The 23,658-nt window shown below is 46.1% G+C and overlaps 3 protein-coding genes across 15 annotated transcripts in view; 1 reads left to right on the forward strand and 2 right to left on the reverse strand.

Moving 5' to 3' along the window:
- The first annotated feature begins 1,095 nt into the window (after window positions 1-1,095).
- On the forward strand, window positions 1,096-6,829 carry LOC113580080 (uncharacterized). Of its 7 annotated transcripts, none has more exons than XR_014125559.1 (13): window positions 1,096-1,666; window positions 1,770-1,876; window positions 2,005-2,059; window positions 2,148-2,517; window positions 2,814-2,916; window positions 3,021-3,117; window positions 3,438-3,531; window positions 3,697-3,878; window positions 4,203-4,286; window positions 4,745-4,843; window positions 5,119-5,174; window positions 5,530-5,626; window positions 6,272-6,323. XR_014125559.1 is itself a non-coding variant. In XM_035532944.2 (13 exons), the coding sequence occupies exons 1-13, from the start codon at window positions 1,244-1,246 to the stop codon at window positions 6,384-6,386; spliced, it is 1,887 nt and encodes a 628-aa protein (XP_035388837.2). In that variant the 5' UTR covers window positions 1,096-1,243; the 3' UTR covers window positions 6,387-6,829. The 7 variants fall into 7 exon arrangements, 3 of the variants coding, with proteins under 3 accessions (XP_035388837.2, XP_081577684.1, XP_081577685.1); XM_035532944.2 differs by having other exon boundaries at window positions 5,525-5,626; window positions 6,272-6,829; XM_081721558.1 differs by having other exon boundaries at window positions 3,438-3,519; window positions 5,525-5,626; window positions 6,272-6,829.
- phyhipla (phytanoyl-CoA 2-hydroxylase interacting protein-like a) lies at window positions 5,870-20,066 on the reverse strand. Of its 6 annotated transcripts, none has more exons than XM_027014433.3 (6): window positions 19,872-20,066; window positions 19,542-19,690; window positions 12,205-12,395; window positions 11,916-12,090; window positions 11,329-11,446; window positions 5,870-10,323 (listed from the first exon to the last, which is right to left on the reverse strand). In XM_027014433.3, the coding sequence occupies exons 2-6, from the start codon at window positions 19,645-19,647 to the stop codon at window positions 9,786-9,788; spliced, it is 1,128 nt and encodes a 375-aa protein (XP_026870234.2). In that variant the 5' UTR covers window positions 19,648-19,690; window positions 19,872-20,066; the 3' UTR covers window positions 5,870-9,785. The 6 variants fall into 6 exon arrangements, with proteins under 6 accessions (XP_026870234.2, XP_026870235.2, XP_081577688.1 ...); XM_027014434.3 differs by lacking the exons at window positions 19,542-19,690; window positions 19,872-20,066 and adding exons at window positions 16,386-16,513; window positions 16,699-17,236; XM_081721562.1 differs by lacking the exons at window positions 19,542-19,690; window positions 19,872-20,066 and adding an exon at window positions 17,261-17,375.
- A 1,614-nt stretch (window positions 20,067-21,680) lies between these two features.
- Window positions 21,681-23,658, reverse strand: part of bicc1a (BicC family RNA binding protein 1a) — a 34,610-nt gene continuing 32,632 nt past the window's right edge. For both annotated transcript variants that reach the window (XM_081722000.1, XM_035533017.2), the window contains one exon: window positions 21,681-23,527. In XM_081722000.1, the coding sequence (XP_081578126.1) occupies window positions 23,403-23,527 (125 nt within the window). In that variant the 3' untranslated portion in view covers window positions 21,681-23,402. The remainder of the gene's footprint in view (window positions 23,528-23,658) is intronic.

Below are 23,658 nucleotides of genomic sequence, written 5' to 3' on the forward strand. Positions count from 1 at the left end.
CATACCCCAAACACGACACACCCCTTAAACACTATACAAACTCCAAATACCACACATACCCCAAACACTAGACACCCCATAAATGCTACACACAACCCAAACACCACACACCCCCTAAACACTACACACACCCCAAACACCATACATACCCCAAACACCACACACCGCTTAAGCACTACACACACTCCAAATACCACACATGCCCCAAACACTACACACACTCCAAACACCATACATACCCATAACTCAACACACACCCCAAACACTACACACACCCCAAACACCATACATACCCATAACTCAGCACACACCCTAAACACTACACACACTCCAAATACCACACATACCCCAAACACCACACACCCCATAAATGTAACACACACCCCGAATACCACACATACCCCAAACACCACATATACCCCAAACACCACACACCCCCTAAACACTACACACACTCCAAATCCCACACATACCCCAAACGCCACACACCCCCTATATGCTACACACACTCCAAATACTACACACCCCATAAATGCTACACACACCCCAAACACCACACACACCCTAAACACTATACACACTCCAAATCCCACACATACCCCAAACAACACACACCCCATAAATGTAACACACACCACGAACACCACACATACCCCAAACATGACACACCCCTTAAACACTACACGCAATCCAAATACCACACATATCCCAAACACCACACCCCACCTAAACACTATACACACTCCAAATCCCACACATACGCAAAACACCACACACCCCCTAAATGCTACACACACCCCAAAAACTACACACCCCATAAATGTATCACACACCACAAATACCACACATGCCCCAAACACTACACACCCCATAAATGCTACACACACCCCAAACACCACATATCCCCTAAACACTACACACACCCAAAACACCATACATACCCCAAACGTCACACACCCCCTAAACACTGCTCACACTCTAAATACCACACATACCCCAAACACCACACACCCAATAAATGTAACATACACCATGAACACCACACATACCCCAAACATGACACACCCTTTAAACACTACACACACTCCAAATACCACACATACCACAAACACCACACCCCTTCTAAATGCTACACACACCCCAAACACCACACACCCCATAAATGTAACACACATCATGAACACCACACATACCCAAAACACGACACACCCCTTAAACACTACACACACTCCAAATACCACACATGCCCCAAACACTACACTCCATAAATGCTACACACACCCCAAACACCACACACACCCTAAACACTACACACAGCCCAAACACCATACATACCCCAAACACCACACACCGCTTAAGCACTACACACACTCCAAATACCACACATGCCCCAAACACTACACACACTCCAAACACCATACATACCCATAACTCAACACACACCCTAAACACTACACACACTCCAAATACCACACATACCCCAAACACCACACCCCCCCTAAATGCTACACACACTGCAAACACAACACCTCCCATAAATGCAACACACACTCCAAATACCACACATACCCAAAACACCACCACCCCCCTAAACACTACACACACTACATACAATGAGGACTCAGCACTGCCCCCCTCTCTCGCTGACATGACACCACTGCAGAGGGTAAGAAAGAATTATGTGTGTGTGCATGTATGGGTACGTGTGTGTGCTTGCATGGCTACGTGTGTGTGCAACTTATTTACATGAATATTTGCTTGTTTCCCAGGAGCAGTCTTGTAGTTTATTTACTGTGTGTGATGTCAGCATGGGTAGGGCCAATGATATGGGGGCCCACCCACCCACGACAGCAGGGGCAACCCCACTATCCAGCAGGTAGGATTCCATTTCCTGTTGCATGTTATGTACCTGTATCCTGTCTCATTCTCTCTCATTCTTTCTCTTTCATCCTCTCTCATTCTTTCTTATTCTCACTCTCTCTCTCTCTCTCTCTCTCTCTCTAGATCCTGTCTACCCAGTCAGTCCCGCCTCAGGTGCTCACTCACGGTAAAGAGCACGGTAAAGATTGTGTGTGTGCGTGTGTGTGTGCGGTCTTCACTGTATCAGAAACATCCTATCTCGCTGCTATTGGTTTTTTGTTTTGCAGAGCCCCTCCCATTCAAACACCCCATGCAGACGATCAGACACCAGCCACACACACACACCACGCTGCCAATCGCACGCCCAGGGTGGCAACACACGCTCGTGCACCAGCCAGACATGCTGTGAGAACAGACACACACAGCCTGAGTCAGACGCCACGAGGACCAGCTCATGCCCTGATCCTAGGAACGACGCGCACTCTCAACACGGCTGCACAACATGTGAGAGCAGCATGTCGCCGGCGCAGAAGAGCCGGCAGGCACCCACTCATACTGGAGGTCAGGGTGGCTCGGGAAGACCGGCTGGCTCGGGGAGAAGCCGGTTAGAGAAGATGGGCGAGTCCTTCTGTGAACAGCCCAGGTCCTGCCCCAGGGGTAAGACCTGTGTCTACGTGCGCATGCTGGATCTCTCTCACCTTCCCCACCTCTCAGGGCTTCATTCCTTCTTTCTCCACTCTCCCTTTCTGTGTCCCTCCCTCTCTCCTTCTCTCGCTCCCCACAACATTCACATGGTTGTTTGATGAATGTCTTCCTGCTCTTGTACGCATGCAGTGTTGCGGTGTGAAGTTTCTGGAAGCGGAGCAGTTGTTTCAGATGACTAAAAGCCCTCTGGTTCTAGTGGCTGAATGCGTGAGGTTCACTGACCTTCTAACCGCTGTTGGTCCCTGCAGTTCCTGTGTGGAAGGCCACCAGTGCCAGTGCAGCCCTGAGCCAGGGTTTGGGCAGTGAGCAAGACTCCACCTCTTTTGTGCCATCCAGCCAATCACACTCCACGTAGGAGGATCCCTACATCTAAAATGTGTTTCAGTCCATGCTCTGGCAATGGAAACATGCTTACATGGCTGTGTGTGTGTGTGTGTGTGTGTGTGTGTGTCCAGTGAGCTGCTGGTCCCTCTGCAACAATGCCATGTTCGCAACCTCAAACAAGCAGTCAAGAGCTTTGAGAATCCCTTCCAGCTCAGCCACAGTCATGAGGTGGGTGTGTGAGTGTGTGTGTGTGTGTGTGTGTGTGTGTGTGTGTGTGTGTGTGTGTGTCAGAGGTAAGGTTTTGTATTAGAGAGATACTACACCATCAACTCTGGATGGTTAAGGGCACTGCTGAAGGGCCCAACAGTGGCTGTATGGCAGAGCCAGGAGTCAAACCTGCAAGCTTCAGATTGATAGCTCAAAGTCCTAATTAATTAAATATTCATGTGTAATTAATTAAATATTCATGTGTAATTAATTAAATGTTAGTGTGTAAATATCAGTGTGTACTTCATTAAATATTACTAATGGAGTGGCTTTCTGTGCAGGCTGCTCACAGTGGTAAAGAGACAGAACCTAATGTGGTGAATCACATCACAGACCTCAGCCAAGGATGGAGGCAGCTCAAAGGTACCAGCTGGGGTGAGACTGCACGTGGCATAGAGTGCACGGGCCGAGAGTGCACAGGACTAGAGTGCATGTGGCATAGAAGGGCCTAAAAAATGAGGCTATTACAATCATCAGGTGTACCAACATTTTTACTCTCCTGCGCTTGCTCTCGCTCTCTCTCTCTCTCTCTCTGTGTAGGGTTAAGATCAAGACAGTGTGTGAAGGGAGTGAAGAGATCATGTGGTTCCACTTCCACCCAGCAAGGGGAGACAAAGATCAGAGTGTCTCAGCCCAAACCAGCACTGGAAGACACAGTGAACGTGGTAGCGCAGCACCTTAACGAAAAACGACTGGAACTACACATACCAGAGCACATGCAGGTACACGCACACACTCAGCCATTTTAGCGTGCTTCTGACACATGTAAAATGTCATGTTTATTATATTTATGCCATTTAGCTGACAATTTTATCCAAACGCACTTATACACTCACTCCCTCACACAGTCTCTCACACAAAAATAAAATATCAACATATAAAATAACATTTCTGGGTGATCTAGATTTTCCAGTTATTTACTGTAGACACTATTAAAAACTTTTAGGTTTAGTCCATATTTTGTGTGTGTGTGTGTGTGTGTGTGTGTGTGTGTGTGTGTGTGTGTGTGTGTGTGTGTGTGTGTGTGTGTGTGTGTGTGTGTGTAGGACATGTCTCAGGTCCAGCTGGCTCTGGAGAAGAACACACTGCAGAAGTGTCTACTCTACTGTGAGAGTCTTCACGGCAGGCCGGTTGGTCCCACACATTTAGACTGTAATGTTACTACTGGTAAAACTGAAAAAAGTATAAATTGTTCCACGTCTCATTTGTTAATGAAAAAATAGACAAACATGAGGGAAGCAACGGAATAATGGTTTGTACCCAGACACAACCCAGTATATTTGTGTTCACACTGAAATTGGCATAATTTCACAAAGTTTCATAATTAATTGACAAGCTTATTGTCTGAATCGTAATAATAAATTCTAAACAGGCTCCACAGAGTGCCAGGTCATTTTCACAACACATCTATATTAAATGCTGACCTGTCAGAGGTGTATATGTTACCTGCTGACCTGTCAGAGGTGTGCTTGGGCTGGAACAGAATGAAAATGTGGTACACATGGAGCAGGTTAGAAAGCCCAGGTTTGTGAACCACGAGATCCAGAATGTATCATGAGCTCTGTGTGTGTGTGTGTTTTCTCTACAGAAGTCCAGAGAGGAGAGGAGTGTGATGAGAGACCTCTATAACCGCTATCGTTTGGTGAAGCAGGCGTTGTATACCTCAAACACAGCGATCAACGCCACCGTATGGCTCCCTCCCTCATCTTCTCGTCTCACTCATCCCTGTTCAATATATTTTATTTAATGAAGTACATAATAGTCTGCAGAACAAACATGCATTCAACCCTTCTTTTTAGACTTCTCTGAATGGCTATGCTTAGGACTACAGACTAGTTTTTGTGTAGGGGGGTGTGTGGGTATGTGTGTGTGTGCTGATACAGGGAACAGGGGCAGGTTCAAATATTTGACATGGTTTCTGTGCCAACACAAGAGTACAGGAATTCTACCTTAATCTCACAGCTGGACAGGGACAAACAGTATACAGCTCCTGTAAATGATACACATTCCACCAACAGGTACATACGCGCGCACGCACGCACACACACACGCACGCACACACACACACACACACACACACACACACACACACACACACACACACACACACACACACACACACACACACACACACACACACACGCACAAACTGTTTTTAAATATATGGAACCGCATGTCCTGTGTGTACATATGCATATTTGTGTTTGTTTATACGTGTGTGTGTATGTTTATACGTGTTTGTACATGTGTATATGTGTGTGTGTGTGTGTGTGTGTGTTTATACGTGTTTGTATGTGTACATGTGTATATGTATGTTTATACATGTGTGTCTGTTTATACGTGTGTGTGTGTGTGTGTGTGACTCAAGGACAGAGTTCCTTAGGCAGATGAAAGAGGTGCGAGCAGAGAAGAGACGACTGAAGAAAATTCTGAAAAAATACAAGGAGATATTTCTCTCAAACACGAGCAGGTACACACACACTAACACACGCACACACACTAACACACGCACGCACACACACGCACACACACACGCACACACACACACACACACACACACACACAGACACGCGCACACACACACAAACACGCGCACACACACTAACACACGCACACACACTAACACACGCACGCGCACACACACGCACGCACACACACACACACACACACACACACACACACACAGGCAGAGTAAGGAATTGAGGCAGCCCTCTCATCCACACACAGCTTTATTGAATTTATTGAACAGTCACATGTTTTCAGAAACACGTCAAGAAACTCAAAACAAGAAGAGGAAAAAATACCCTTCACGGAACAGCATCTGCCAGAGAGGGTATTTCAGTGTGAGCGCCACCCACAGGCCAGACAGGGAGGAAGGGAGGGGCAGAAAGGGCGGGGCTAACACATATAGGGTTGGAATGACACAGACAGTGCTGGGTGGCTCCCCTGTACACGCATGTACAGTAAGGGTGTGTAGAGGTTCAGTCTGGATCATTACTACACACACCTGCGGGAGTAAGGCAATAAAGGGAAAATGTCAGATATGTGTGACAAAGAGGAGTGACATTTTTATGCCACACCCTCTTTCTCATTTTCCACGCCTTCTTCATTAAAGGAACCTACAGAGGGAGGACTGGGTAACCGTGGCGGCGGAATATGAGCAGTACAAAGCCCTGAAGGCCAGACTGAGGCTGCTGAAAAGCATGCTGGGTGAAGACGCACGGCCCTGAGGGCGCCGTGTTTGACTGCCTCGCCAGGTGAGGGCGGGGCCAGGTGGGCGTGGCTTGCCTCGCCTGGGCAGAAACTGCATGCTAACCATGCTAACGAGCCAGCAACATTTGCTTAGTTTTTTTTTTTTGAACAAATGAAACAGGAAATCTTGGAATAAAACAGCAGCTCTCTAGTCTACACTCTGCAAGATGGAAACTTCAATTATTTATTCAATCTAATCTATATCACATACACAACGTAACTGCTTACAAAAAATAACCTTGGCAATTTTCCTTTTCAATTCTACATTTTTAGTTTTTTTTTTTAACCAAAGGCTAAGTGTTTGAACAAATCAGATACATATATTTCACAGTGACAGCAAGTAATGCTTCCTTTGTGGTTCACTGCATCTGAAATTTGGTGAACGTTGTTCAAAATGGTGTGGCATGCTTGCAGTTTGCTTTGTGCCAGTGTTTCAGGGATTGCACTCAAGTGAAGGTCACTGTCAGGTCAGGATTCCCAAAGTAAACTGGTATAGTGTCAGAATGAGTGGAGAGACATATTCTCTCTCCACCGATTGCCGCAGCACAGATGTTCGCTCTGTGGTCCTCTGAGACCTCCGGTCAGTCCCTATTGTTGTTGTGTTCTGCTTCCTAATACACCCTGAGGTGTGCGTAGGCCAGAACAGAACTGGAGCTGGGTCCCTGGCGACTGGACTGAAGAGCCCGGTACCTGCAGCACTAGCTGGTGCTAATGTACCACAGGGTTCCTCGCTCTTCTTCTACTGTTCCCTTGCTGTGTGTGAGCTGTTCGATGTTGCGCTTCAAAAATAAAACGATGCCTCGACAACCAACACCGTTTTGAAGATTCTTTATGTTCTACCTACAATAGTAGTGTTCACTGAAGGTGTAAATGTTTTAAAACATAAGGTATCCTTTCCTTCTTGCCATAAGGGAAGGTGATTTTCCAAACGCGATCCCAGGTGAACCCATAAATATACATTTATATGTGAAGTCTTGGATGTGCTAAGATAGTTTTTTGCATGGATTACTCGCATATGGTCTAATCTACACTCAAACTCATATCAATGTTACAATTTTAACATATCGTCTGTTAATGGTCAGATTTTTGATCATACAGTGAATTAAAAGGGAAAGGCGGTTAGTCCGTTAAGCTACTGTAGACATGGTTTAGGGCTTACAGACAATCTTGGACACTGCCAGGCAAGCAACGCCATTTTGGACTGAACAAATCTGAATCACCACTACTGAACTCAAACATGTGCGCTGTAGGCCGCTTATACCCATATACAATATATACAGCATGGAGGTTAACAGAACGGTCAACGTGTACTTTAGGTAGAAGGAGAAGCAAGATGACAAACTAGAACAGACCTGTACAGTTAAGGCTTGGATGCAACGAACCCCCTCAGCTGCGGCAGAGCTGAGAAACTGCGGGTGTGGGTGCCGCGGTTTCACCACAGCAACACACAGCACAACCCACACAAACAATGGTGCAATAGCACCTAACAACGGTCAGTTGCTTTCTGAGCCATGCGTGCCTACCTTGTGTTGACTCGAACTATTTTGGGAGGGTTTGGTTGGGTTTTTTTTAGTATCTATTGGGGTGACCTCTTATGGGGACGGTCCGCATTATCTTTGTGTGTTCAGGTGTGTTAAACAGTTCTCCCCGCAATACCTTTGGCTTACAGCAACACAGCATTAAGGTTGTGAACACGTCTAAATGTGTGTTAACAAGGAACGTCAGGTACATTATAAACGATCAGAATAGACTCACTCTCTCTCTCCCACACACACGTTTTGCATTCCTCCAGAAAATAACTTTAGACAAAATCAAACTACGGTTCCAGTAAAAAACAAAATAAAGTTAAAGGAGAACTGCGATAATGCTGTAAAAATAAGCAAGTGTTCATTAAGGGGTGCTAACGTCAGGAAAATCATGGACGAGTCAGGTGAAAGTCTGTGAGCCGCAGCCTGGCCGTAAGGACGGTTCAACATCGAAGGCCTTTTCTCTGGATTTAAATCCCTTTTAATTCCGGGCAAGGTTTAATATGGTTAAAAGGTTCAAAGCAGCCAGAAGAAGTTCAGCCCAAGGCTAAATCATCACTGCGCGTAAAGGTTCTCTGTTCGAAATCCCTTCGCCGCCAAACAGTCCTAACAGGTGTAAGAATCTGCATGTACACGTACGATGTAAGGGGCGTGTCCAACGTTCCTACCTGCCAGGAGGGGGCGGCGCGGAAGAGATCCTTACACGGACGGATAAGGCCGTATGCATTTCTACTGCAAGTTTTCTCAGGGGACTGGTGCTGTGTTTGGGTTTAAGAGGCTTTGTTACAGGACGGTGGCAGAGCTCCAAGGCCTGTCAGATATGGTGACAAATTCAGTACTTTCTTTCTGTCTTTCTTTCCTTCTCTCTTCCATCGTTCCTTTTCCAGTTTTTCCGGTGGAGAACTTTGCCACCGACCAGTTGACCAGGTCGGTTTTTTGACCCAGGTGTGGTAGCCCCGGGAGCCGGCAGGGAGCTGGCGTCCAGGACTTGGCGGTGCGGCTGGCCTCAGCGTGGTGGGTGGTGCGTGCCAGGTCCTGCGGAGGCGTGGTCTCCGGCGCTCTGCGCACGTGGCTGGCACAGTTGGAGACAAGCGGCACGGCCCGGAGACGCGGGAGGCGTCTGAGCGCGTTCGCTGCAACTCTGCCAGCGCGTTTGTGTGAAATATTAGCGTAATATTTCGCCTGCAGCCTTTCTGGGGCCACGTCCAGGGTAGGAGTGTTGTCGGGAAACACTGGAAATCAGGTCAAGCGCCAGCTACCGTCCCACCGCAGTTAGCGTCCCGAGCTAATATTGCATCTCAGCGTTGGTGGTGTGGGTTTGCTACTGTACCGGTGAGGGCTAGAGAGTGTTAGTAAGTTCAGGTCGAGTCTGGGTCTCTGGCAGCGTGCGTTAGCGCACGGTGCTAATGTCAGGTTTGACGCTAAGCTTTTGAGGCCTGCTGGGTAAACGAAATCCCCTACTGTGTAACGCATACAGTGACACAGCTAGAGCACAGCCCAGAGTTTAGGCTGGAGGTTTTAGGGTCGCGTTCTCTTGCTTGAGGTGATGGTAGCGTGTGCTACCATGCCGTGTGAATTTTATGTCTTGAGATGTGATCTTCAATAAACAAACAGATAAATAAATGTAGTAAAATTGTTATGTTGAAGGTTAGACGCTGTTAATAAGTTCGTGTTGTGTTCGTGTGTGTCACTTAGCACCCTGTACTAATGTCGCAGGTCTTGGGGTGTGTGATCAGAGGATGAGAGTTTGTGTTGAGTCTGTATGTGGGTGTTAGCACGTGTTAGCGTCTATGCTATTAGTGGTGTTGAGGCTTGTGATCTGAGGCCCGGTGACGGTGGGGGCCGGGGTCATTAGCGGCCGACGCTGATGTTGCAGATCTTGCAGCTGGGGTCCTTCTTGGCATTGACGGTGGAAAGGCTCATGAGCTGGTGGCCGCTGATCTGGCCGACGGTGCCGCGGGAGATGTCCACGGGCTCCGTGTAGATCAGCTCCAGGATGAGATCCTGCGCATGGCGGAACTCCACGCGCCCATCCTCGCCTACCGTGCGCGTTAGGAAGCGGTTGCTGGCGGCGTCCAGCTCGGGGAGCCGCTCGCTGCAGTACAAATCCCCGGCCGAGCCGCGGGGGGCCAGCACTAGAATCACGTAGTGGTATGCCGTGTACATGCAGTAGAAATCCCCGAAGTAGAGGCGCGTGTCAGCGTCGAACAGCGCCTCAGCCGGGATCTGGAAGCGGTAGCGGCCATAGGGCGAGTCCTGAGCCGGCTGGCCCGTGTTGAACTCCGTGTTGCAGCTGAAGAAGATGCCCTCCAGCTTCCCACTCAGCGGAGAGCCGTGACTCCCGCTGTTGTCCTTCACCGAGGGGAGCATTCGGCCTCCCTGCGCAGCCCTGAAAGACACACACACACACACACACACACACACCAAAGAGGGTGTTCACCAACATACACACACACGTGCATGCAGACACATACACACATGCACACAACACAGAAGGGTTTCACTACTGTCCGCCACAGTGGTGGCCATCAAGTAAATACACTTTTTTTCAAATATACTCCTGTTCGGGCTTAGACATAACTAAACCTAGACTTGCATTTAACTGAAATTCTCAAGGACTCACAATTAAAGAGAATGCAAAAAAATGGTATTATTATCGTTATTACTAGTTATTATTATTATTACTATTACACAGGCTATTCTTACTACAGTTATTATTATTATTAATATTATACAAGCTATTATTACTACAGTTATTATTATTATTATTATTATTATTATTATTATTAATAATAATATTATACAGGCTATTATTACTACAGTTAGAGTAGTCCTGGATATTGTTTCATAAGTCCATCTTTAAGGCTTATGAATGCAACGTGCACTGTAATGTATGTGTGCATTACACAGATCTATGTGGGAATAACAAGGTCTTCCTCTGACTACAACACTATGCCTTACAGTGCAGTTTTTCATTGTGCACATCTATCACCAAGAAAAAAAAAAATCTGAAAACATGGCTGTTTTTTTAATATGTATTTTAAGGACTGTTAGTTCGACTGAAGCTGTTTATGCACACTGTAAAAACCACAAAGACTGGTATCAATATTTTCAAACAATTTTCAAATTCTTATTGCCGTTTGCATAATCCTCAAAACCAAGCTGGCCCTGGAACCGTTGCTCCCTTTAGCTCTGATCACTGTGCGACTTTGTTTTTTTGGTCTTAAACACACTTTCTACGCCGTCTTTTAAGCGATTCATCACGTCTGTAAATAAACTACGGCATTTTCACTTATTTCACTAGCGGATGTCTTTTGCTGCTGTTCCGCCGTTTGGCGGACGGGGGCACTCTGCACGTGCCAGGGACGCTCCCGGAGCTGCTCCCGTACCGTACCTGCAGTGCTCAAAGTACTCCTGGTTCTGGTTGCGGTAGAACACTGTGAACGGCAGCATCCGTCCAGCGATGACCTCTGCCTTCTGGAGCAGCTGGTTCAGATGCACGCTGGAGTAATCTGCATGGCGACACACACACACACACACACACACACGCACGCGCGCGCACGCACACGCGCGCACACACGCGGACACGCACACGCGGACACGCACACACGGACACGCACACACGTACGCGCACACACGCACGCGTACACACACACACACACACACACGCGCACACACATGCACGCGCACGCACGCACGCACACGCACGCACGTACACGCACACACGTACACGCACGCACGTACACGCACGCACATACACACGCACACGCACACACACACACACAGCTGGAATACTCATTTTACTACACACAGCTTTCATGCATGTGAAAATAAACCTCTGGCTTGCTGTCCCCCCGCCCCCAACACTGTCGTTATTTCCGTGGCTACGGCTGTGCGTAGGATTAGGAGGGTAGCGGTCATTTAGCGAGGCCGTCTACTGGCAGCAGACGAGACCCTTGCTAACGGGGGAGGGTACGTTACCCGCGGTGCAGAACTCAACGATGTCACTCCATTCGGATATGGCATAGTCCCCATCGCTCTGCTTGGACGCAGTCTGCACGGCAACCGTGTACTCTGTTCTTGGGCTCAGGAACCAATGGCCTCGCACGGTCATTGGCAACGGCACTGCCTTGGCAACCAGCTTGGTGGGTACATCCTGGAGACGGGGGGAGGGGGGGAGAGGAATCAGACAAACGGAGATGGCTCAGAGGCAGGGTGGGGAGCTGGGGTGTTAGCACGTCTCCGTAGTGCTGCTACTTATGTGCCACACCTTGTGTTTGAACTTGTTGGAGCTCTTGGTCTCTTTCTTGTTGAGGTCGATGAAGTAGTGGGTGATCTTGTCTTTGGTGCGTGGGTCCATGTCCCAGCAGATCTTGAAGGAGTCACAAGTGATGTGGCTGATCCGAATATTCACCGGCACTGGAAGCTCCATTCCGACTACACCACTGTCTTCTGCCTTACCTGCACACACACACACACACACACACACACACACACACAGAGAGAACTAATGATGAGAATAATAATTCCTTCGTGGCGTAACCTCGAAGACCTCTAAGCACTGAGTACAACACCACAACAAAGCCTCATCTCAGAAAGCTTAAGACCGTTAATATGTAATACAGCAAGGTGCTGGGCTTTGTCACAGCCAAAAGGGATAAGTCCCATATGCAGAATGATCACAAGGAACCCAAGTCAGAGACAAAAGCATATCTTCACTGTACTAAACGCAGCATTATGGCATCAAGATTGCTTTACCCTTAACAAAAGAAAAAGCTTTCTCTCCTGCATGCAAGCGCACGCGCACACACACACACACACACACACACACACACGCAGTGCTGTTTCCATGGCAACAAAGCAAGCTGGTCCATCGGTGTATGTCAGTCCATTAAGAGAGAAAGTTCTGACTGTGTTCAGAAGCACAGTGCCTCGACTAAGGAAAGCAATGGGCATCATGGAAAATTCTAGAAAGCCTGCCAAGTCACAGCCCCGGGGAGCTTTCAGGCTCATGGGATCGATTTTATATCACTATTTTAAATGAGGATCCATTTCCATTGCGCCGTGACTGCTGACTCCTGAAATGGGGTTGCAGAGAAAGAATCTCAGGATGTGACAGCAAAAATGGAAGCTCTCCTAACAATGGATATCATCGCTATCGTAGAAAGGCCCTCAATCGTATGCTTCTCAACATAAAAACAGGCAGAACTGCAACAGCAAAACAGTGCATTTGTCTGATATAGGACAGAAATGGGAAGCTTTTAAAGTCATGGGGGTCAGACCCAGATGACCCACACATCGCATTCTATGTAATGATACGGCACGCATCCCTCGATGAACTCGCACAAATCCAAGTGCACATGTACTTTAATTTTCAAAATATGAATTGTGCATTGTTGCTATAACCAATCCATTAACATAACACTCGATACTTCTTGGTTGCCCATGGCAACAAAGTACTACTGCTTTACCATACAAAATGTACAGAATGCGAGCGCTGTAGAACACTGAGTAAAACAAATAAAACCTGTAAAGTCCCAGTGGGAGGGAGGCAGTGGTGTAAGGAGCACTGTAGACAGGTGGCTTTGCTTTGACCCTTTGACATCCAACTGGGGACTCAGCAATACACTAGTAGTGAGCCACACTGGAGCATTCTATAAATTACATACTTGCTGGATCGCATGCACAGAGCTTAGCATATGGAACAATGGAGGAAAAGGCATTTATTTGTATAAACGCACAGAACCTGCATCGCCGCAGTCGACAGACTGTGACAGGGAGGAAGAGACCGTGAGGGAGAGGGAGAGCAACTTTGACAAGGAGGGAGAAACTTTGACAAGAAGAGAGAGAGAGAGAGAGAGAGAGAGAGAGAGAGAGAGAGAGAGAGAGAGAGATGCTGTGACAGGGAGACAGAGACTGTGAGGGAAAGACTTTGACAAGGAGAGAAAGAAAAAGAGAGAGAGAGAGAGAGAGAGAGAGAGAGAGAGAGTGACAGGGAGATAAAGAAAGACACCGTGGCAGGGAGACAGAGTTTGTGTTAGGGGGAGAGAGAGAAAGTCTGTGACATGTAAGAGAAGGTTATTTACTGGAGCATGTCTGGCCCTCGGTTTGACACTGAATTACTTAAAGGTTTCTGTTAACACTGCTGTCTATTCTAGGTCTCATTTACACTCACACACACACGTACACAAACAAATTTCCTTTCACTTAAGTGGGGCTTCAAACACACTTGACTTTAAACCTGAAGAAAGTTGTAGAAGAAGACATCTTTACTAGGAAAATGAACCTATTTGTGTACCATAAAATCTTTAGCACTGCTTCCTTAGTTTGTAACCATAATGGACTTATTGATCAATTAAAAGCCATCAGGCAAACAGACTCCATCCGTTAGAGTACCAAGAAACCAAAGAACCAAATGTGTGATAAAATGTAATCATTACTTAAGTCATTATTGCCAAACAAGCTATGCATTACATCTGGAAAGAAAATAAAACCAGGAAACAGCCGTATATGCCATAGTAATTACCTCACTTCAGCAAAAGAAGACCCTCATAACCCCAGAGAGAACCAAGTGGACTTTCATTCATAAGCCTGAAACAATGAGAATACAGTCACAACTCTGCCAACCTGAAACCCCTCCGCTCAAACGCCTACTAGATGAACTGTGTGTGCTACAGCCTTATACGCTTCTCCATTGTACATCACAGTAGTGCTGCAGGAGGTCTCCGCACACGCGCGCACACACACACACACACACACACACACACACACACACACACACACACACACACACACACACACACCCGTGCAGAGAGAACGAGCGACATGTCCTCAGGCTGAAGAACACACTGTGTTAAGGAGGTGCGTGAATGTTGGACAGTGAAGTACACACAGCATTCCAGCCTCCTTAGATCAGAGAGCTCAGCACCATCGTGCAGAGTAACTATACAAAAGAGAGTAAACTTCACCACGCAGGCCCAATTACACACTGTAGTTTCATTCTCACAGCAGTACTGTTCTCAGTGAAGTGGCAGTACAGCTTCCTGTACGACAGGTGTGCCTGGCTAATGAAGGATGCGGACCCACAAGATGATTTTCAATGAAGTGGCTGATGAATGTAAAAAGAATCCAATTTGTTAAACGTCTACTCAGAGGGCTTCCTACATGCAAACATAACACTAACAGTTAGCCTGCATCTATGAATGACTCCAAAACGACAACTGTGTGAGAACAAATAAAAGTAGTTAGAGTTTACCTTAGTGGTGAAGGGATAAACTAGCCACCCAGCTAACGATCTAGTTACAGTGGACAATATTAATATTCCCACCTTAGTTTTGACACCTGGCTAACTACATTGGTTATAAGTTCGGAAATCAATTATAAAGAATTTGAGATAATCATAATATGAAAGCTTACAAATGCAACAAGTAAAATAAAATCACATTTATTTCAGTTAACGTTAGCTAGCTAGCTAACTAGGTTACTTACCTGTACCGTGGGCTAAGTTACGCTAGCTAGCCTGGCAAATGTTAAACTAACGTTAACCTAAGTATCCAAAACGAGCTTCTAAATTTGGCAACTTGCCCAGAGATAAAGCTTTATCAATCTAATTGTCATTTGTCGTTATTAGTCGAGTTTAAAATTGCGGAGGCCGAGGATAAGATTTGAAAATGGCACGTTGGTTAATTCGTTAGAGAGCCTTGTTAACGGAAACTCGCTTTTCATTTGAGTTGCCACTGTCCGTTGATTTTCGATATAAAACCAATTACAGGGTATTAAACATGTTTTTTCCGCATATGTCGAGCCAGTTGGTATGGCTTAATAAAATATCTCACAAAAGGAGTATGTGCAATTTGGCGACTTGATTTCATGCGATGTTAAAAGCTGCTGAACTGACTTTCACAATGTTTCATCAGCTTCAGAGTTGGAGGACGGCTGAGGAATGTCAAGTGATTCAGCTGAGACCAAGCTTCGCCATTTTCTCATTCTAATCTCTTTTTCTCTCTCTCTCTTAGCAGGTGTTGGGCATGTAATCCAAGTCAAAACCCTGCAACTTCGATTAAATCATGCACTCTTAGTTCATCTTTAAGCGTCTTCTCTGAAAGACCCGAGTTCAGGTGTCAGCCATTAGTCAGGATTAGAGAGCAAACTGTGATACCATGGCATCTCAGTTTAAAATTTACGCAATTATAATGCATGCAATTAATTTATTAAGGAAACAGTCTTCCAGAATTATTTTTCATCTTTTTGGTCTAAAATTTGGTCATCTCTGTGGATTAGCTAATGCTAAATAGTTACCAGTAACATGTCCTTGTATATAAAGACAAGTGGAATTTGCATTCCTCAGTGATGTATAATTAAATATATAGATATAATTAGCCAACATTAGGGATGAAAAGAAACTGTGACAGCAACATTGGAGAAACTATAATAAGCCTGGAACAAACTCACCACACCCTCTTTCTATTTCTGCCTCAGACAGACCTTGGAGATTTTGCTTTGGTTGTTCCCCAAAAAGACATGACGAGGCCCCGCACTCTACATTTCACTTGGCCATCAGCTGGCCAAGGCGTCAACACCTGCATGACAAAAAACCCTGCTGTGTAAATTTGCTGAATAATATGTGCACTGAAAGAAGAGAAGCTTTGCACGGCCTCTGTGTTGCGGCTGTGTGTTTTGGCTCTTGAAATGAGGAATATAAAGCCACTTTCCTCTTAGAACAAAAACGTGATGAGTCATTGCATTAGCATCAGCATAACGTTACCATAATGTTACCAGGGTTCCTCAGCAGCAGATGGACACAGCCTTTGGACAGTCTTTCTGAAATCCCCGATAGATGCCTCTTGTACTTTGATATAGCACTTGCATAGCTAGACTTGATAAGGACAAGAAAATATTCTGACAGTAAAAATATAATTAACAGAGAGTTATTTTGTGTTGTTGGTCAGAGAAAGAATTATTATGTCACAGAACAAGTCCAACATGTTTTTTTGGGTTTTTTTTACCATGTACCCACATAGGCCTTCTGTCCAAATATAAACACAGGACATATCTTCAGATCTTCAGACAAACAGGCTGATCCTAGAATAAGGTACTTTAACATAAAGCAGCACTCATATACTCATTACAGAAATGTATTTGGTTTGAACAAGTTTTATACAATTTAGATGAAAAAGTGGCCCAGCAATATGGCCACTCAGCCCAACTGTTTCATTTATTTATTTATTTCATTTTATTTAACGTGAATATACTATTTTAACAGTAGAGCTGGGGTGTATAGCGATAACTTGATGGAGTTGTCATCAAATGTGACACCACCTACTCACACAACTTTTCTTTTGCAGGGAGGTCCCTGCAGGGGAGTGGATGGCTTCCCGGGGCAGGCTGGGACTAGAAGACCGTCTCCAGCACACAGGAGCAGTAGTTTCAGGGTGGCTGGACTGGAGGTGAGCTGGATGGGAGTAAATCTCCATTCATTGGGGCCCTGGAGGATTTGATCCCACCCCACCCATGGACTGCACTGCCAACAGCCATGCTGGGCGCTGGCTCTGATTGTGTGTGATTGTGGATGGTGCTGAGAGGTTGTCTTAACTGTTTTTCTTTTTCTCTAGCTCTGGTCTCGGAGGTCTGGGGTCCAGCACGGTTTGGCGATTGCCCTGTTTACACAAACCTGATTTATCCCCACAGTTAGGTACCATGTGTAAGAGGTTTGTTTAGAAGGTGTGAGCAAGAAAACTGGAAAACTTGGTTGAGTGAAATAGCTAAGCCTTGTGGAACTCCTCCTGGTGGTGAGTATTTGCAGGTATTTAACACCTTCTCACCCTCCATTGCATTCCCATGGTCCCTTTGTCCCTGAGGAAGAATAGCTAAAAAGAGTGTCTGGACTTTCAGGATCTGTCCTGATCTGCACTGTCTCATCAAAGCTATAAGCCAGTGGTCAAAGATGCTCCGATTTTAACCCCCACAACAGCGCGTCCTCCACTACTGCGCCGGTAGAGCCAAGATTACCTGCTACTCAACCATTAAACAAAACCTGCTACACCCAAATCATCCCTAATGAAAAGCTTTCAACAGCTGATTCTGTGCTGGACCAAGGGAATCATCTGCGTGACTCTATGACCCTATATTATGCCATTTGCTGACCTGCTGGCCCTGAAGGTTGTACATGAGCTCATCACGTACAGCCTTCAGGGCCAGCAGGTCAGCAAATGGCACAATAAATATGCGTATTCCTGAAGCAGTTTCTCCGTAGCTCTCCTTTATATAAAGCTCTGTGTTCAAAATGCTCTTTACTAATTTATGGCAAAGCAAACTCCCACAGTGCCGTTGGTGATCTGTTAAGAGAAACATTTTTATTAGTCACTGTACCTCATGAATACCCGAACAGATGTGTTAGGTGACAAGTGGCAACCAAACATATTCCATGTACGCTTCACACTATGCAAGCAAAATTGACCGTGGTAGACATTTGCAAATGACAGCTTCTCCATAACGGTGATAAAAAATAACGTGGAGAGCAGTGTCCTGATATTTATACTCCGCAAATTCATAAAACCTACACAGTGCTCTTCGGCACATATTCACAGAATTACAGACAGGCGATCACACTAGTCTCACTCCAGTATCAGGCCAGTACAGGCACAGGTGCACTGAGAGGAACAAAACGAGTGGGGGAAGGGGGTGGGTGTGTCTCTTTTCATCCTTAACAGTTCTTGTTGCTGTGTGTATGACCGACTTGGCCCCTCCCTTGTAGACGTACTCTGTCTCTTTCTCTGTCTCTCTGTCTTGTCTTTTCTTCTAGTGCTCTTGTTTGTCTGCCTGCAGCGGTGATTGTATTCTGATAGGTGGATCAAACATCAGGAAAGCAGGACCCTTAATTACAAATTCTGATCATCTGTGTGCATTCTAATAGGCTCGCTGTGAGTGCAAAAAATAAGAATATTTGCCGGTAATTTACCTGCAGGTGTCCATGACATTGAAGAACCACGCCGAAGGTTTTACACGCTAATTTAAACATGCAAACGAAGTCGCTGAATCAGCATGTATGCTTTTTTTGGGGGGGGCGGGGGGGGGGTGGATTTTTGAGTAATCAAACGCTTTTAGCCTGCAGAGCTTTGAATATCATTACGCGATATTCTACTATAATTATAACATTCTTATTGCAGAGATTGCAATGGCGTTTGCGGTGACTGACAGAGGTCGCCGAAAGCGTTGTGACGGCGCAGTAGCGGCGCCGCGAGAGAGGGCAGTGTCCATGGTGCTGAAACGGTGCGGCTGCAGAGATTTTATCCTCGCGACAAACGCTTTGGATGCGGCAGCACCCGGCAAGGATGAAAGTGCAACAGCTGATGCATGTGTGTGGGATAATGCTAGACTCGCGGTGCGATGTGAGAAATAAGAACCTGCAGGGACTGTGCACGTCAGAAATACACGATGACTCGGCACGGCCCGCCACAATCTCGTGGCAGGAAAACGTGAAAATAAAAAGAAAGACATTTCAGGTTTTATTATATGTAGGACTGAAAGGAAACCTACGCCGCTTTAAAGGACGTGGATGGGACTTTTCGTGTAAACGCATCTCTCAGATTCGGAGCTCCGCTCTCTTACCGTCTCTCTCGCACAGCTGGAGCGACTCTAGGCTCACGTTCTTGACCATGCCCTCGCGCGGGCTCAGCGGGCCCGTGATGCCGTGTCCCAAATCCGGCACCTCCATGTCCTCCGAGGGGCGAATATCTCCCTGCGTGCGCGATCGCGTCCTGTGGGAACGGAGAGCCTTCTCGTTTATCTCTCCGGTGCGCGCTCTCTCTCTCTCTCTCTCTCTCTCTCTCTAATGTTGTGCTAAACACCGCGTCACCAGCACCCCACCACGCCTGACAAACTGTATTATATGCAAATGTTAAGTTGAGATGCTAAAAAAGAAAACGCGGGTCCCCTTACTTCGTTCATGCCACGCGTATTTTGCAAATCGTACTCTCCCTCGTTCTCTACCTTTCCCGGGAACGCCACGCGTGCTTTGTGGTGCGCGCACTGCTAGATCTGCAAGGCTGCCGCTGTGGCTCTCGTCAAAGCTCGGTTTAAGCCGCTCCGCAATCGCATGCCCTCTCCTCTCCCGTTCCCTCGGACTCTGGATCCGTTTTTCAGTGACGTCATCTTGTCTGGAATACGAACGCTCGCGCTCATGTCCTTATTTGGTACCCAAACAGCCCCGGCGCGAGCGCGCTGCTCCCGTGGCGCAGGTGTGTAACGGTGCTATCTTTTTTTCCCCCTTTAACCTGGTACACTTCACAACGTATGGCACGTTAAACTAATGCCATGAATATGTGTGTGTGTGTGTGTGTGTGTTCTCGTATCCGGACTCAGGCAGACCGCTCCAGAGAGGAGAAGAGCAAGGTACCCACCCCTAAGCGAGCTGCGAAAAGGACATACAGACAATAAAAACTGGACCGATGAGCAGAAAGATGGATCGTAATTAATGACGGACGTGATGCATAGCAAAATGAATTTTGAAACAGGAGAGTCCGTAGAATATATGCAGACATCCACAGTCTGCAAAATAAATAAATAAATAAATAAATACAATTAAATAATTTACAAAGCAGTTTGATTCGCGTATTTGACATAGAGCATTGCCCCCTGCTGTAGGAGGATGGTACTGCAACACACTCTCTCTCTCTCTCTCTCTCTCTCTCTCTCTCTCGCTCTCTCTCTCTCTCTCAGACAGACACAACTGATCTAACAGGAAAGTTTTGGGAGTTGTGTGATTACTGCACTTTTTGCCCAGGAATGACAACCTCAATCGCACTGAGCATGTGACAGTTAGGTCGTAACGGGTCTGTGGCCCAGGTCTGACTGCTCGTCCTCCTCAACTTTCTCTGCCATCCGAGTTTCACTCTCTTTCCTTTAGGTTACATCATCCTGCATCAGTGTCATGGCTTGGCTCACTGTGGGACAGGGCTAGATAAACAGCACGCACGCACATGCCCACACACGCGCCTACGCACAGACGTCCTCCACTTCTCTAAACTGCGTGAACACGTCGTTTGAATAGTGTAGGAACATGTGTGTTATATGCATAGCAGGGTGCATTAGATAGCTAGAGTGGAATTCACAGTGAGAACACTCTAAACACACAATCTCTCCAGATCTTTTCAGTTTTGTTTTATAATTAACGTATTAGTTCATTTTATTACTCCTTCCGCCTCCCACCCATAATTCCCACTGGTCTCTCATGTCCTCGAAGGCTCAAACACATGGTTGCCTCGTAATTAGCTTGCCGCCGTCTCTCTGCTTCCAGACTCTTCTCCCACCACTTCCTCTCCTCTTGCCAAGACGCTATAAAAATGCAGACGATCCAGTAACCGCAAAACTACCTTAAATTCCCAAAGGCCTCCATAAATTACATTCTTTCCGTATTTTTCCAGTGTACTCTCCCAGTCTTCCTTCTCTTCTCCTCCCAGTGGTTGGTCCATCACATATATGGTTTCATTCCTTACCATTACTGCAATATGCACCTGCTTATTCGATGTTTGTCTCTCCGCTGTCCGTGCGTTTGTACGCGTGCGACGCGGCTGGGGTGATTGCGCACCGGCGCGCCTCCGCGTGCCGTTCCAGAGCGGCTACTGGGGAATCCAGAGAATGAGCATCACCTCCGCCTCTAATTCTGCTGCTCTCCTGCTCTCTCCATCCCTCTCTCCTCCCTGCGCCTCCTCCTCTCGTTGCGAAATACATTCCTGACATACAACGGCATTTCGCTTGCTTATATTTTTTATTTGTGAAACATAAGCACATAAACAGCAGCTAACAGCCTAACACAAGGGTGCTTTGGCCATCATACAATTACTGAAAAGACAAGCCAACCAACCACCCAACCAACCAACCAACCAACCAGTAACAGGCTACTAGTAAAGGCTACTGGTGGTGCCTTCTGAGATTCAACCTTATCGCACATAAAAATGTGGAAATAAAAAAAAAGAAATTGCATCAGGACCCTCATAATAGCAAGTTAAACATGAATACAGATTTCAGGTGGTTAATATGCATGTTTGAACGCATGTCCATTCACTGCCACTGACTGTAGTACTTACAGAAATGTACCTTACCAATAAAGTATTTCTATAATCCAGGTGGTAGAGGCAAAGGTCTTCTGAACACAAGCCTTTTGTGGAGAAAAGTGTCACAACCCTTCAAAAAATAATGCAGAAATGACATTGCAGGTAGAAAGATATCTTTAAAAAGTCAAACTGAAAAGTATGGCCACTAATAAGCAAAAATACTGTTAGGTAAATCTGAAGCGGATACATTTGACAATCTAGGTACCTCACAATATACATGACTCCACGAATATATGTATAGCCAACCTAAACAATTTGATTTAAGTATGCAAAGTGTTAGGGTTATGCTGACAAAAAAAAACCAGAATGCAATATGAATTTAAGAACTGAGGAAATTAATTGAAAATATATCTAGAAATGTAAAACTGATTTAAATTGGAATTGATCTCAGACAGGCTTCTAAATGTGTGTGCACAGCAAGATTTGTAGGAAAGCAAGATCGTTTTGGTGCCACGTCAGAAGCCCTGAGTGGAAGTTCGTTTCTGACCAATGGCACAGGCTTCAGCTGGAAGTGCCGCAAGAGCGTCCCTTCACATCAGATCTGCTACCACATCACACCTGGGTCGATCGAAACAGATTACGTACTCGTAGCCAGAATAAGTAAACAACTCCCTTTTTCAACTGCCCCTTGAACCTTGAGGGCTTGTTTGAGAAATCTCTGATGGGGAGTTGTATATTGAAACAACATCATCAAAGAAAAACAACCAACCAACCAACCAACAATCCAATCAAATCAACCAATCATCAGCAGAAAGCCAACCCACGAATCAATTCGTCAAACCAATTAAAGATCACAACATAAAAAAAAGGCAAAACTAAAATAGTTTCTTGATAAAAAAGAAAACATTAAAATTAAAACATTGATGATAGTAAGGGGAAAAAGCATTTAAAATATTTTGAAGTAAATGAGGTCTTTCGGCGACATCCACTGAGTAATGAAAATGTACATGAAAATGATGAATCAAAAGATCCTTGGCATGAACTTTGACTTTTGAACCCTGAAGTGGTAAGTACATTGGCACTGGAACCAGTTACAAGAAAAAACACACTACACAGATGTACACATTTGAAAGGACCATGAGAAAAAGATATCTTAAAGTGCTTTGTACTGATACTGTGGCATGCCAACGATGGTGGGAACACAACACTGTTCATTTGATGGCTTTTTCTCGTAAACTGACCTTTTTAGAAAGGTTTCTACAAATGTTTTACCAGAACACAACCAGTAAAGTAGCAGCCATGCTGTCTTAGCCTACTGTCCTTTCTGGAACTGGCCTGGGGGGGGAGTCAGGGTGTCTGTAGCCCAGACGGAAGCACCGTCAGTGGGCCTGTTGTTTTGACTTGGAGCCCCAAGTGCTCACCAACGCCCACTAACACTTGGCACGTGGACCTGCCGCCAGGCACGACGACCCGCAATGACCTCCGGGAATGAGGGCTGGACATCGTTCACCTCAAAGAGTTTCCTCTGGTTCTTACTCAGTTCTGCCCGGACAAGCAAAGAAACTTCACGTTTAATGGGAGGCAAAGCACAGCGATATCACAGAAAAACAACAACAACAACAACAAGATACACTCATCCAAAGAAGTAAACACCAGCACCTTCACACACACAC

The sequence above is a fragment of the Electrophorus electricus genome, chromosome 10, assembly GCF_041902795.1.
Source record: "Electrophorus electricus isolate QZ-2024a chromosome 10, ASM4190279v1, whole genome shotgun sequence".
In the NCBI taxonomy this organism is placed as follows: Eukaryota; Metazoa; Chordata; class Actinopteri; order Gymnotiformes; family Gymnotidae; genus Electrophorus; species Electrophorus electricus.